This window comes from Lycium ferocissimum, chromosome 10 (genome assembly GCF_029784015.1).
Source record: "Lycium ferocissimum isolate CSIRO_LF1 chromosome 10, AGI_CSIRO_Lferr_CH_V1, whole genome shotgun sequence".
Classification (NCBI taxonomy): Eukaryota; Viridiplantae; Streptophyta; class Magnoliopsida; order Solanales; family Solanaceae; genus Lycium; species Lycium ferocissimum.
In genome coordinates this window covers 15,215,680-15,231,741 of record NC_081351.1, presented here as the reverse complement: position 1 = coordinate 15,231,741, position 16,062 = coordinate 15,215,680, and the positions used below count along the sequence as shown (strand labels likewise).

At 36.6% G+C, this 16,062-nt stretch overlaps 1 protein-coding gene and 1 non-coding gene across 3 annotated transcripts; both read right to left on the bottom strand.

Moving 5' to 3' along the window:
* Positions 1–11,467: 11,467 nt before the first annotated feature.
* On the bottom strand, positions 11,468–11,570 carry LOC132035635 (U6 spliceosomal RNA). The gene has a single exon (XR_009409362.1). It is a non-coding gene; the product is annotated as a U6 spliceosomal RNA (small nuclear RNA).
* A 229-nt stretch (positions 11,571–11,799) lies between these two features.
* On the bottom strand, positions 11,800–15,310 carry LOC132032588 (uncharacterized). 2 transcript variants are annotated; one of them, XM_059422226.1, is made up of 5 exons: positions 15,058–15,310; positions 14,551–14,814; positions 13,303–13,514; positions 12,782–13,043; positions 11,800–12,262 (listed from the first exon to the last, which is right to left on the bottom strand). In XM_059422226.1, the coding sequence occupies exons 2-5, from the start codon at positions 14,809–14,811 to the stop codon at positions 11,936–11,938; spliced, it is 1,062 nt and encodes a 353-aa protein (XP_059278209.1). In that variant the 5' UTR covers positions 14,812–14,814; positions 15,058–15,310; the 3' UTR covers positions 11,800–11,935. The 2 variants fall into 2 exon arrangements, with proteins under 2 accessions (XP_059278209.1, XP_059278210.1); XM_059422227.1 differs by lacking the exon at positions 15,058–15,310 and adding an exon at positions 15,004–15,038.
* Positions 15,311–16,062: the final 752 nt, after the last annotated feature.

Sequence of the window (16,062 nt, the reverse complement as noted above, 5' to 3'; positions counted from 1 at the left end):
TAAACCGGAGGGACGCTAGTTGACACGAACGCTAGAAATCTGACCTGTAACGGATTTCTCGCCGCCCATGCGTCGGCCGTTACACTATCAACCGTTGAGGCGCCCGAGATCATTGGGATCACTATCTCCTTAACGTGCATTTAGTTACCATTTAGAATTCTAACTCTTGTACTATATATAGAGAGGTGAATCCTCTCATTAGGGCATCTGATTCTCATGACTCTTACATTCTTACTCTGTAACCACTCAAGTTCTTAAGTTATTGATAAGACTTGGATCTGGTATCAAGGCCATTGCTCTGAACCGGATCAATTCACGGTGTCCATCAATTGACGATTAAGGCTATTCCTTTTCTTGTTCATTACATATCCTTGATTGTCATTACATGTTGCATTATTTGATCAACAGATTACACCACATATCCTTTAACTGTGTATAAATTCAATTGTTACCTTCTTAAGGGGTAAACAAATACAATAGCAAAACAATTGAGGGTGGATATCAGAGTTAATTCGTTAGAAATTCATTACAAGGTTGACGAGAATTTTGCACCAACATTGCTACACAATGATATGAATTTTCGGGTATACATTGAGTTGAAAAAAAAAATTCTAGATTTTGGCATGTATCCGCTAATGTATAACGGTAAAGGTGAACGACAATACATGGTTTCAATACAAATTTGAATGATGAACCTTCATATGGATGTACGAAAATTACTGATATACATGAAGTACCTAATGGTGATACAGTTCCATTGATTGGGTATGGAAGCAAAGATGAACAAGAACGTGGCTTTTTGAAAGAAAAAAATGGAATAACAGATGATATGCTTAGTAATACTATTACTGTTTATGTAATTAAGTCTTGTAGTCCGTTATTGGCATCAACATGTTTCTTTTTTAAATGCGTTATTGTATATCATTATGAATAACCCTATGTCCCATTGTGTATATCAATGAGAAAATGACTGTTTATCAACTTGATGAAGCTAGCATCAACGAGGTTTTTCACATGTACATTGTTGTATATCATTATAAATAAATCTTGTATCCCACTGCATATATCAAAAGAGTGAATAAATGTGTATATCAACATGATGAAACCTGCATCAATTAAGTTTTTTTACATATGTTGTTGTATATCATTACTAATAACCTTGTACCCCTAGCCCCTAGGTGAATATCAGAGAATGAATAATTATGTATATCAACATGAATCAGCAGACACCAATGAGTTTATATATATATATATATATATATATATATATATATATATATATATATATTTGTTGTTGTATACCATTACGAATAACCTTATATCCCATAGGGTAAATCAGAGTGTGGCTAAGTGCGTATATCAATATAAATAAACTGGCATCATTGAGGTTTTTTATGCATTCAAGAAACCAACTCAGAGATGAATCCAATACAACCACTAGAACAAGATATATGTCCAGTCGATCCACTACCCAAGACTGGACAGTTTGAGTCAGTTAGCTTATGTATTCCTTAGTTATTGAGATATATTATCATGTAGATGAAAATGTTTAAGTTTAAACTTATTAAATATTTTTCATGTAGTTATATATGATTATTGTAAAAAAAAAGTTATATATGATTTATTGAAAGTGCAAGAGGGGGGGGGGGGGTGAATTGTTAAAATTTTCGCTCTGTTAGTCGACTAGGTCAAGACGATAGTCGACTACCTACTCAGTGAATATTTAGGCAAGTGCAGAAAATAAATGACACATATAATTTATACTGGTTCAGATTCAATGTGAATCCTAGTCCAGTCCCCTTGGGTTGCAAGGGTGATCTCTGCAGCTCTTTTATAAGGTTTGGTACAATGGAGGTTTTGAATGAAGTTCCTACGTCTACACTCAAAACACTCTTATTCTTTTTGATACAAAGCCTCACAAACTATAACTCTCCTTTCTCTCTTATTACACTATGAATCACACAGACTAACAATGTTTGTTTGAAAGTAAAGCAGAGCAATGGAGGTAATGAGACAATTGCATAATTCTTCGTTTGTGAGGCAGCCCTTTTATATAGTTTTAGGCACTTCACGCAGAGAGTTCAACCCAAGGGATTTGATCCTTGGAAATGGAATCAGAGATCCTATTTCCAAGAATAAGACTCGTTGTGCTTTCCTTGTGCGTTGAGCGCCAGTGAGATTTCTTACACCTCATGAGATATGCCTTTGATATTTTTTCCTTCTTGAAATGATTTGATGTGAAATAATTCCTCTTTAAAAACTTCTTGTGCTTTCCTTGTGCGTTGAGGCGAGAGATTTCTTACACCTCATGAGATATGCCTTTGATATTTTTCCTTCTTGAAATGATTTGATGCTTTGCTTTAAATAATTCCTCTTTAAATTTATGTGATTTGATTTTTTTTGAAAGATATGCGGCCGAGAGTTACGGCTGGTTGCCCTAACCACGTTTGGGCTAGGAAGCCATATGTCGAGTGAGCCCGGCTCGTTGGGGCTACTCTGTGGGCTTCCAAGTTGTTGGGGCTGTTTTGTGGGCTCACATATATTCCTTATGTGATTTAATTTCTATACCTGCACAAGTAAAATTGTCATCATAAAAACTTGACACTAACAATCTCCCCCTTTTTGAGGATGACAATTTTGGACAAAGTGTAGTCAACTTCCCTGTAACGGATGCTCATTGTTAGAATAGGTGGAGGCTCCCCCTGACTAGTTGACTAGTCCTTATAGGCTCCCCGAAGCGATTGACCGTCATTCTCCCCTTTGGCATCACTCAAAAACAACACAACAATAAAAGCGAGAGGCAAAATAAAAGCGAGAGGCAAAGAACCATCAAATAAACAACACAACAAAAGCAAAACCAAGGACAAATAGCAAATAACATAAGGCAATTAACAAGATCGCGCAAGCATAAGGACCACAAAAAACATTGTTTAAACGAGTTAAAAAAACTAAAAACTATTCTTGACGACGGAAGATCGGACGACGAAGAAAGTAGGCTAATGTATTCACAATAGCATCCTTCATTTCCGCGGTGTAGTAAGACGTTCGTGCATAAAGAACACTAGCTTGAAGCTTGGTGGACAATTTGACCGCTTCCTTAATAACAGCATCCAGGTTCAGCCGCAGCTTAGAGACATCAGCACCTGTTTCTCTAGTCACATCGCGAATCTTCTCCACTTGAAATAACGTGGATGCCATTAAGTCTTTAATGGACTCAATTTGTTCATCCATAGCAGAAAGTTTGGCGAGAAGTTCTTCATAGCATTCGGAGAGGAGACGAAGCGGGGGATCGATTTTTTCCCTTTGGTAGAGGGACCAAGTTGAGAGGCCTCATGGACATCTTTTAACAACCAGAATCATCGCTCAAAACATATCCCATGCTACCAAACGCCCTAGAGTTGTAGCATTGCTTGACTGGAGTGATGGGATAGTCAACCAAGTCGATTTTGTGGACCTCTAGGATGCGGGAGATAAGCATACCATATGGGAGACTAGAGGGATTTGAAGCGCACTCAATCATATAATTGATAACAATGGAGGACAAATTTATTTTTTTCTTGGACAGGAGGCAAAAGGCAAAAATAGCATCACGCTGGGAGATGGTAGAGTATGACCCAGCACGAGGAACAATGGTAGTAGCAACCATATGAGCAAGCACACGGGCTTCAAACGAGATATTGGACGGACCAAGTTGAACAGGAACAGAGGAGGAATTTGAGAGAGATTTTTTAACATCGTCAAAAGACACTTCAAGAGATTCAGGCCAAAAAATTTTGGGTAATTCCGAAAAGCCGAGGCAGGTGCAACCAAAAATAGAGTCAAGAACAGAGCAATTTAGCACAATATGAGTTCCAAGAACCAATGTTTCAAGTTCATTAGCTTTAGAAGACTTAAGATTGGCATAGAACATGCGAACAGGAATTTCATAGACATGAGGAGGGGTTTTAAAAAGTTTTCCCATCCTTGATAGACAAACAAATGTTTAACCTTACAACCGAGAGAGCATAAGGTCAAGATCGACATTCCTACTGTGAACGATGGTTTTGTCCTCAAGAGACGAGAACAGTGCCTGATGATGGTCATCCCAGAATTTCTTCCGAAGATCAAGAGGTTTATCACAGAGCGTTTTGAGTTTCTTGGAGGAGGTGGAGCATGCAGCCTCAGGAAGGGTTCGCTTCCCAAGATGACTAATGGGAACTAAGTCGGAGTCGTCGGAGGAAGGTGGTCATCGGAGACGACGGAGTCATGAGGAGGCGAGGGGAGATTTTTACCCATTTCCCGTAGCCTTGAGCTTTGACGGGTGGAGGGGGTAGGAGTTTTCGCGTTCTTCGCCATTGAAGAGAGGAGAAGATGAACGGAGCTTTGGAAGAGAAAGGTGAGGAGAAAGACGAAAAAGGGTTTATGGGGATACGGGTAAAAGGGTGTAGGGAAAGGCAAAAGGTTTTATGGAAAAGGTAAAAAGTAAATATGGGAAGATGGGAATGTCATAAATATGATGGGAATACCATTTATGGCAAAGATTTGAGTACCCGAAAATCTTGGCACGGTTTGTTAGAAATTTAGACAGATTTATCAATAATTCCCAAAGAGCTTCTTAGCATGCAGAAACGTTCCTCAAGAAGGGGTTTAGTAAAAATATCAGCCAGCTGGTTTTCAGTGTTAACAAAAACAATTTCAAAATCTCCCTGAGCAACATGATTTCTGATAAAATGATGCTTAATATCTATATGCTTGGCCCTAGAATGATGCAATGAGGATTTTTAGATAGACAGATAGCACTCGAATTATCACGTAAAATTTTTACGAGGTTTAAAAAACAAGTCATAATCACTTAGTTGGTAAGACATCCAAATTAGCTTGGCAAAGCATTGACCAACAACTATATATTCACCTCGGTAGTAGATAAAGAGATCGATCCTCGTTTTTTGCTATTCCGGAAATAAGAGATTTTCCTAGAAGCCGGCAAGTACCACCGGTACTTTTTCTATCATCTTTATCACCTCGCAAAATCTGCATCCGAAAACCTTCAAGCGTAAAATCGGTGGTGTTAGGATACCATAAACCATAGTTAGTTGTTCCATGAAGATATCTAATGATACGTTTAACGTTAGCAGTAAGATGAGATTCCTTTGGAGCGACTTTTTGGAATCTAGCACACACGCACACACTAAACATAATATCTCGGTCGACTAGCAGTTAAATAAAGCAATGATCCAATCATACCGCGATACTTAGTTTCATCAACAGGTTTTCCTTGTTCATCCTTATCAAGAGAGCAAGTAGGACTCATTGGAGTTCCCATAGCTTTTGAGTCAGACATCCCAAATTTTTGGACGAGTTCTTTAGCATACTTAGCTTGACATATAAATATTCCAGTGTCAGTTTGATGAATTTGTAGTCCCAAGAAGAATTTTAATTCTCCCATCATACTCATTTCGAACTCGCTTTGCATAAGATCGAAAATTCCTTGCACATAGAGGGGTTAGAGCTTCCAAAAATAATATCATCAACATATATTTGTATGATAAGATTTCCTAAGGAGGATCGTTTAATGAAAAGAGTTGTATCGATCTTTCCTCGAAAAAATCCATGGCTTACCAAGAAGGAGCTTAAGCGATCATACCAAGCCCTGGGTGCTTGTTTAAGACCGTATAGAGCTTTACTTAATTTAAAAACGTGATAAGGAAATTTTAGGTTTTCAAAACAGCGGTACGTTTCACGTATACCTCTTCTTCAATGAACCCATTTAAGAAAGCGCTTTTAACATCCATTTGAAAAAGTTTGAATTTTTTAAAAGAAGCATATGCAAGCAAAATTCTTATGGATTCCAACACGGCAACAGAGCAAAAGTTTCATCATAGTCAACACCTTCCTGTTGTGAATATCCTTGAGCAACGAGCCGGGCTTTGTTTCTGACTACTTCTCCAGCCTCATTTAGCTTGTTTCTGTACACCCATTTTGTGCCAATGATTGAAGCGTTCTCGGTGTTTGGGAACTAGATTCCACACTTTGTTCTTTTCGAATTGATCAAGTTCCTCTTCCATAGCCTTGACCAAAAGATTCATCTTTTAAGGCATCACCAACTTTCTTTGGTTCGCATTGAGAAATAAGAGCAAGATTTACGTTATTTTTAGTAGATGCTCTAGTTTTCCTCCTTCATAGATGTCTCCAATAACAAATTTCTTTGGATAGTCGTGTTCACTTCTCCATTCGTTTGGAACCGCTTCCAACAAGTAACCTCGTCGGCGAGGTTCATCGAAGTCGACTCACGTGGTGCCTTTTCTTCGGTGGGTTTTGTAACCCTTTGCGGTAAGTACTTGTTGTCTTCTTCATCTGCAATTTTCCTTTTCTCGGCCATGTTATTAGTATCATCAAATACAACATGAATAGACTCTTCAATAGATAAAGTACGTTTGTTATAAATTCTATAAGATCTACTAGTAGGAGAGTAACCAAGAAATATACCTTCATCACTTCGAGGATCAAACTTACTAAGATTTTCTTTCCCATTATTGTGAACAAAACACTTACATCCAAAAGGATGAAAGTAGCTAATATTTGGTTTCTTACCCGTCCATAGCTCATACGGAGTTTTCTTAAGAATTGGTCTAATCAGGCATCTATTCAAAATATGACACGCAGTACTTACCGCTTCGCCCCAAAAGTGATGTGGTAGGCCTGTTTCTATGATCATTGTTCTTGCCATATCTTGAAGAGTTCTATTTTTTCGTTCAACTACACCGTTCTGTTGCGGAGATCGAGGTGAGGAGAAATGTGTGTGTATCCTTGATCATTACTGAGAATTCCTCAAAGGCTTTATTTTCAAATTCTCCTCCATGATCACTTCTAATGGAAGTGATGTAATATCCCTTCTCACGCTGAATTTTCTCACAAAAAAACTTAAAGTTCTTTAAAGTATCATCTTTATGAGCAAGAAATATTACCCAAGTAAAACGAGAGAAGTCATCTATTATAACAAATGCGTACCTTTTTCCTCCAATGCTAGCCAGTTCTAGTAGGACCGACTAAATCCATATGAAGTAATTGCAGGGGCTTTGATGTAGACACAATATCTTTAGAACTAAAGGAGTTTCTAGTTTGTTTACCTTTTTGACACGAATCGCACAAGTGATCTTTTGTGTAGTTGAGTTTTGGCAATCCTATTACAAGATCATGTCTTGCTAGTTTTTCAATTAATCGCATACTAGCATGCCCAAGCTTCTTGTGCCACATCCACGGATCTTCTCCCATTGATGCCAAGCATATATGACCTTTAGCATTTTTGATAGAGTCAGTGTATACATTTTTATTTCTGCTTCCAGGAAGAATCTTTGTTCCAGAGGAGTCTTCTATGACACAACCTGATTTACTGAATCTGATCTCAAGATCTGAATCACATAGCTGACTTACACTTAACAAGTTATACTTAAGTCCCTTCACCAACCAAACATTTGAAATGTCACAGGAATTATTGAAGGCAATAGTACCAATACCAATTACCGTTCCAGTTGAATTGTCTCCAAAAGTTACCAATCCTCCATCAAAGTCAGCGATCGATTTGAATAGATTTTTGTCGCTTCGTCATATGTCTTGAACACGCACTGTCTAGATACCATTTTCCCTTTTTCTTTTTCTTGTGGTGTTCCCGCAAGACAAAATTTTACTCTTGTTTAGGTACCCAAGAGTTCTTGGGTCCTTGATGGTTAGTTTCAAAATATTTGATTTTCTTGGGTTTCCATATCCAAGTGCGGTTGTAAAGCGAAATCTGCAGTTATAATAATTATGCCCAAGTTTTCCACAGCAAAAACATGTTTGAAAAGATTTTCTTTCCACAATATGGGAATCGAATTTTGTTGTGCACTCAGCTTTTCCTTTCTTCTTCTAGTTGACTTATCGGTGTTCAAATAGCGGTTTTCTTTCCTTCAAAATTTTCGGTTATTTGCACAACCTTTTTTTCAGTAAACTTGGGTGTATTTGATTGGTTTGACTTGTCATGGTTATGGTTGGAAGGTTTTAATAAGACATCTAATCTAGATTGAAGATTATAAACTTCATTTTGGATTGAATTTTTTTCTTTTTCACAAATTTCTAATCTTGATTCCCATTCCTTTTTATCCCTCTTCAGTTTTCTATATTCATCAAAGACATTATTTAGATCTATAAGATTTTGATCTAATAATTCTTGGGTTTCTTCACATTTAGCACAGGAATGAGAACTTACCTTGCTGCCTTCTTCGAGAGCCATGAAACATATATTTTCACCTTCTTCAGATTCTTCATCTGAGATCCCATCTTCACTCCAATCGCTGAAAGCTCTTTGTTTTTGATAGCCTCTCGGTTGGTTTCTTTCTTATCTCGGGACATTCGGACGCAATATGGCCATATTTTCCACATTCAAAACATTTTCGTCATTCTTTGTTGTCCAAATGGGTGCCTTGCCTTTTCTAAAGTTTGAGCTTCCTTTTCTCGTTACTTCTTGATCTTCTCATAGCTTCTATCACATGCCTCGAAATCATGGCTACTTCTTCTTCTTTAAAATCATCATCATCGATTCCTCAACTTGAGCCTTGAATGCGACCACTTTCTTCTTTTCGTCCTTTTCCGGTATCTTTGGATATGATTCTTTTCAAAAGCTATAAGATTTCCTCTTAATTCATCATAAGTGAATTTATCCAGATTTCCGTCTTCAAGAACAATGGCTTTGGTTTCCCAAGTCTTTGGCAGACTTCTGACAAGCTTTCTAACTTGTTGAGAGTTGGTATAGGTTACTCCAAGCGACTTGAGTTCTCCAATAATCTTGCTTGAATCTTGTGAACATTGATTCGATGTTCTCATCATCTTTCATCATGAAAGCTTCATAGTCGTGTCTTAGAGCATCAATTTTGTTTCTCTTACTTTTGATGTTCCTTCATAAGTGACCTCAAGTTTATCCCACATTTCCTTGGCGGTATCACAATTTGAAATTTTTGCATACTCTTCTCCACTTCTTTGCACGCAAGTAGAGCAAAGCTATTGCCCTTGCATTTATTTGTAGAGTCTCTTGTTGTTCTTTAGTAATGTCGTGTGACTTAGATCAATTCTTTGAAACTTCGCATCTTCTTTGCTTTCGGTGTTCGCTGCGGGAATGGGTTTAGGTCCTTTTTTGATCACGACCCAGGCTTGATAATCAGTTGATTGCACAAATATTTTAAACCTTTCCTTCCAGTGGCCATAATGCTCACCATTAAAGTATGGTGGTCTTGTTGTGGAGTGCCCATCTTGCAATATTGCTCCAGGAATCTGATATCCAGCCATTTGATCTTTTCTCACGTGCGGTTAAGCACTGAAAGTGAGACTCGCCCGATACCAATTGAAAGTGCAAGAGGGGGGGTGAATTGTTAAAATTTTCGCTGCGTTAGTCGACTAGGTCAAGACGATAGTCGACTACCTACTCAGTGAATATTTAGGCAAGTGCAGAAAATAAATGACACATATAATTTATACTGGTTCAGATTCAATGTGAATCCTAGTCCAGTCCCCTTGGGTTGCAAGGGTAAGGTTTGGTACAATGGAGGTTTTGAATGAAGTTCCTACGTCTACACTCAAAACACTCTTATTCTTTTTGATACAAAGCCTCACAAACTATGACACTCCTTTCTCTCTTATTACACTATGAATCACACGGACCGACAATGTTTGTTTGAAAGTAAAGCGAGCAATGGAGGTAATGAGACAATTGCATAATTCTTCGTTTGTGAGGCAGCCCGTTTATATAGCTTTAGGCACTTCACGCAGAGTTCAACCCAAGGGATTTGATCCTTGGAAATGGAATCGAGATCCTATTTCCAAGAATAAGTCATCGTTGTTGTTGCTTTCTTGTGCGTTGCGCAGAGATTTCTTACACCTGTGAGATATGCCTTTGATATTTTTTCCTTCTTGAAATGATTTGTGTCTTGAAATAATTCCTCTTTAAAAACTTGTGCTTTCCTCGCGCGTTGAGCGTGATAGATTTCTTACACCTCATGAGATATGCCTTTGATATTTTTCCTTCTTGAAATGATTTGATGCTGCTGAAATAATTCCTCTTTAAATTGCAGATGTGATTTCCTTCTTTTGAAAGATATGCGGCTGAGAGTTACAGCTGGTTGCCCTAACCACGTTTGGGCTAGGAAGCCATATGTCGAGTGGTATTTCGTTGGGGCTACTCTGTGGGCTTCCAAGTTGTTGGGGCTGTTTTGTGGGCTCACATATATTCCTTATGTGATTTAATTTTTATACCTGCACAAGTAAAATTGTCATCATAAAAACTTGACACTAACAATTATTTGTCATTTCATTTGAGGTCTCGCATGGTTATATTATTTCTAAATCATGGCATTGAGATTCATCTAGAAGGTCATGTTTAGTGGTTTGCTCGATGAAGAGTTTAAGGTATAGTGTGCCGGTCTATCCTTCCAGTTTTAAGGTGTGACACCTATATCTAATCTGCAGAACAAACTTCATGTATTAAAAATTTTAATCAAATGTTCGGTTGTTATTTAAAAAATTATACAACAAATTCAAAATTCAATAGAATTAATTTTGGGATCTTTACAAAAATAGCCCGCCAGTTTCACTATTTACTTTTTCTAGCAGGTATGAATAGATTATACACGGATTATACTTGATTATATACATATTATACATGGATTATACATATATTATACGCATGGCGGCTATATTTAGTTTAAGAGGTTGGGTGGCATTATTGCTCCATATATAACTAATCCCCACATTAGTAATCCATATATGATTAATCCTTACATTATTAATTCCTTCGTAACTTGTCTTTGAATCAAACGACCCCTTCCTGCTTGAAATGTTCCAGGATGGGCACAATCATGGTGGAAGGATACAAGGAGGAAATTCCAAGGACAAAATGGCACATGTTCTCCATGTATTTTTTACCAGGAAAAGAAGTTACTTATCGCCTTTCTTTTACATAGCAAATTCATTTTGTCACAAAGGGAAATCTCTTGCACTTGTGGGCAACATGTCTTCTTACCTAAAGATGGAAGTCCACTACTTGATTAAATATGTCATAATAAAGGAGAATCAAGAACACATCTATCATTGAAGAAGACCAGTCAAGTTCCTTTTCTGGCATTATTCTCTGTGGAGTTGAGACAAAAATATTAGAATGTTTCAGGCATCATAGGCCATAGGCAGAGGCGGAGCCAGTAAGGGTCTGAACCACCTTCAGCAAAAAGTTACACTATATATATAAGATTAAAATTATTTTTATGTATATAAAGTAGATGTTGAACACCCCTCCCCCCCCCCCCCCCCCCAAAAAAAAAAAAAAAACCTTGCTTCTTCGTGTGTTTTACTTTTTTATAATTTGGAACCTCCTTAGTAAAATCCTAGCTCTGTCACTGGCCATAGGCCATAGCTATGCCAGGAAATGGAATTTGAATTCTATAGTCTTGAGATCCATATATCCAGTTGTATATATTTGGACCATTTCTTGATCTGTGCATGTCAGTCTTTCATAACAGTCATGTTAATCTTCTGTGTATTGTTCCAATTTTATGGAATGTCCCTAGAGAGGCGCATATTCCACTGCATAATAAGTTAGAAAACAAACTTTGATATCGGCTAGCATTTTAAACAACAACTGTTTGTAGTCGTTGATAGGGCAGCAAAGAATGAACAAATCAATGGTAGCTTGCTCGACGGTATATAAGTTTTTTATCCCATCAGATTAAGTTTATCTACAACAAAAAGTAACTCAAGGCAAGCCAGATACATTAGTCCAAGAAATAAAGTAATGACTTGATATATCCAGCAATATTGCATTGTTAATATAAAAGTTCTATACACTATAGTAAAAAATGCAACCAATCACACTTTTATCAATTTCTAGAAATCAATTAACTTACAAGGTCATCTTTGGGTACAATGAATGAACTAATACTCAGTCAGCTAATTTAGGCCTGTACAATGAGGGATCTTGACCAAGCAAAAGTGATTTTAAGACAGCTTCACACACAACATTATCATACACAATCAAGTGACCACCATCAGGAACTTCATGATACCGAATCCAAGGGAGCCTTTGCGAGACGTATCTTTGTAATTGAACATGCACAACCTTGTCCTCGTAACCTTGCCAGATATGAACAGAGCTTTCGTTTTGTGGGTACGGGTTACTTAGCTCCAGTGGATCAAAATCCCACTTGCTAAACGCCACAATAAAGTCGCGACGAAGGGAGTCGAATACCCTCCGTTTCCTTAGCCCGTCCTGTTAATACAAGTAAAACTAGTCACAAACCAGATATCAGAGTATTTCGGATCCGTTGAGATACTTCTTATTTCGTATTGATTCCTGTAGAGATGAAACCATTGGAACAGAATAATCGGACTATATATTAAGGGGGAGCGGGGGGAGCTGGAGTGGGTATAATATTACTCGTTATGGAATATCACTACTAAAAAAGCCGGAATTAGCCACGGACAAGTTCTGTAGTTAAACAACAAAATCCGTCGCTAATCCTATTTAGTGACAGATTCCCCAAAAATTCCATTAACTACATGCAATTTAGCTACGGATTAGCGACGAAGTTTGTAGCTAATTCTAGTTTTTTTATAGTGAATTGATTAACCATATTGGTAAAGCTCACAAGAGTGGCCAAATAAGGTTTATTCGTATCACTACTGAGTCAACTTGAACAAGTATAACTTGATCCAATTTGAGTTAAGAAAGTCGACTGTGTGTACGTTATTTCCTTTTCTCTTTTTGGGCATAGCTGATGAAGTTTACCTGAGTGAACAGTTGATATCCTGGTGTATTCTTCAAGACATCCAAATCTTTATCACAAAAAAATGTCGGATTTGCTTCAAGAGCAGTAGCTGATGGGAACAGTTTTTGAGTGAACCACCAATGTAATAGCCCTGGAGTATGGCGTGTGAGCAAAAGCGCCAACCGGCAGAGTTGTTTCCTGTAATCATCCTTTGTTTGATCATCAGGTAGTGAATGCCATTTGTAATTGACAAATGGGACTACTAGAGCCACTCCTGCAAGCCTGCAGCAGCATATTTTTCAATCCTAAGCAATATAACTACTGAAAAAAACAGAAATTAGGGAGGACAAATTTTGTAGCTAAACAGCAAAATCCGACACTAATTCTATTTAGCAACGGATTATCAAAAAAACATCTATTAGTTACGAGCAATTTAGTGACGGATTAGCGATAAAGTTTGTAGCTAATTCCACCCTTAGGCCTAAACTATAGAAAAGACAAAACAGAAAGCTAAAAGTTTCTGAAGTGAGTTTTATTTTACTTTTGAGGGATGCGTTTGATGCAGCTCCAAGCAGGGTAACATCCCAACGATACGCCAATAACATAGTACTTAGATCCTAATTGCAATTGATCAGCTAATTCTTCGATATCAGATGCTTCACTTTTAACCGAGCGCTTTGGATTTGGATCGCTCTCTCCATATCCAGCTCTGTCATATATCAGAAGGTATATCCCCATTCCATCCAGGAGTTCCTGAGAACTAAAGTACTATTAGAGCATTCTCAAAAGAATTATGCAAATTCAAGAATCACATTCCTTCAAGACAAAACAGAAAGAAAAAAGAGAACGCTTTCTAGCTTGCTGCTGGAAATCCTAACCAAAAGAAGGAATTTCAAACGCTAAACAACACCGATAAAAATTGGCTGCTTGGCCGGAAATAATTACAGCCTCTAGCCAAATATACAAAAAATTTATATACTAGTTAGGCATAAAGTATGTATATTATGCATTAATATACAAAAAAAAAAAAAAAATACATATGCCAGTAATTATTTTGGTGGGCGGCTATTTATGTCAATTTCCCAAAAAGAAAATGGATCAACTACACTTTAATCTCAAAATAATTGATGTCAACAGGGGATGCAACACGAGGACTCCTAGCGGCTCACCCATCCTATTACTACTCTTATCCAAGCACGCTAAACTTCGCAGTTCTCATGGGATCGTTGCATTAGCACTGGTTGATTGCATCCCTTTCATCAACCAACATTTTGAATAATTTCTTGTCCTGAAGTCAACTCAAATTATCAAATGGAAGCAACTTTCCTAACAGGGTAGCTCAAAAGCTTATATTCTCTTTATCCCAATTTATGTGAAACTCTTTCGTTTTTATCCCTCCCAAAAAGAATAACATTTTTCTATATCTAGTAGTAATATTTAACTTTAAACTTCTCATTTTACCCTAAAATTCCTATGACTTATTTTACACCACAAGTCTCAAAAGTCTACATTTTTCTGTTAAACTCCGTGTTCAGTCAAATACCTTCACGTAAATTGAGACGTAAGGAGTTGTTTTTCTTTGACGAACTATTAAACACTTCTAGATCTTTTTATTTCAACCCTTTCTTTTCAATTTTAAGAATCTTTTTAAGGGTCATGACAATTTCAAGATACTGAACACCCAATTCTCAAATATATATCAGTTTGATACTTTACTAACCTCTTTAGAAAATAATGAATTCAAAATTCAGAGAGAGAAAGAAAGATAGAGAGAGTTATTTGTGCTTACATCAGAAGCCATAAAGCTCATATCTTTGGAGCTGCCAAAACCATGCACAATAATGATACTGTATTTGCACTTGTTCTTTGGTACTCCTCTTTCTCTGTAAGCCAAGTATCTCCCATCACTAAGTCTAACTCTAGGAGTAGTAATAGCAGTTTCATCTACAACTGATGACTTGGATTCCATATTATTTTCATTTGGTTCTGTTTGCTGATCAGCACATCCTAAACAACCCATCATCACAACAAGAATTCTTCTGAAAACCATTTTCTGCAACAAAGTCAAAATCGAGTTCAACACATGAATTCAATTAAGAGAAACTGACATAAATAGTCTCCCACAAAAATAATGTAACGTCTACATAATATATATAAAATATACTCCATAGTACATTTCTTATACATAATAGTGTAATTCTTTTTTGTATATTTTGCTAACAAATGTAATTTTTTTTTTGACCGACCGGCCAAATATGTAACTTCCTTTCAATTAATGGGGTTGACTTGAACTTACCAAAGAAGAATAAAAACTGCTCTGAAGAATCAAGACTTTAATACTAGCCTTGGCTCCTCATTGGTTAGATTCTTGAAAATCCAAATTTGGGTCTTTAACTTTTTATTCTCTGAATGGAAGTTGAGTTCTTGAAAGTAATATGTTTGCTGGACAATGGGGACAGAGCATGTGCAAATGGGGTTGTGCACAGGTAATTTACATCTGAATGTTTTGCTAAGCCTTGTCTTTTCAAGTTTTGAATATTCTTTTAAAATATAGAGGATGCTGATATCATTTGGGGTGTGTGTCTCCGTGCTCCCTCTGTTCACTTTTATTTATATTTTTTTGATTTTGCACATTTTTTAAAAATTAATAAATAAAGTATATATTTTATTATAATATTCATATTAATTGGTGTACAGTCTCATTAGACTCAGAGAATTATTTGAAATTAGTAATTAATGTTAAAGATAAAACAAGAACAAAAGTTTGTCTTTTCTTGATATGTTAAAGTGGACAAATAAAAGTGAAAATTTATTTTTAGTATAGTGGACAAGTAAAAGTGAACAGAGAGGGAGTACATGAGAATTTTTTTTTTCCTTTTCCAATGTAATGTTTTTTTGCCCTTTTCCAATGTACCAAAAAAATATACTCCCTTTGTTTCAAAATGTTTATCTTACTTTCTTTTCTTTTTTTTTAGTGCGTTTAAAAAATTTTTTTTTTTTTTTGGCAATTCTTTTATTCCAACTTTTCACACGGCATATTTAAGACCATAAGATTAAGGGGCATTTAAGTACATTCTACATATCTTTAATTTAAGAACACAAGATTTAAAAGTGTTCTCTATTTTCTTAAATTTCGTGTCAAATCAGAACCAGGTAAACATTTTGAAATAGAGAAAATATATGAGAATGATCTTTTTTTTTTTTATGTGTGTGTTTTTTTCTTCTAATAGTAAATGAGCATTAAAAACAAGTTCGCTATCCTAATTTTTACAAAAAGATCCTAAAGCATATTCCAAAACTT

Bases quoted from the DNA above. Each gene is read 5' to 3' on its own strand.
- LOC132032588 (XM_059422226.1), bottom strand. From the start codon at position 14,811: ATGGTTTTCAGAAGAATTCTTGTTGTGATGATGGGTTGTTTAGGATGT. The intron at 13,044-13,302 runs GTAAAATAAAAC...ATGCTGCTGCAG, and splicing joins ATCAAACGCATCCCTCAAAA to GCTTGCAGGAGTGGCTCTAG. The intron at 12,263-12,781 runs GTAAACTTCATC...TTGTATTAACAG, and splicing joins GATATCAACTGTTCACTCAG to GACGGGCTAAGGAAACGGAG.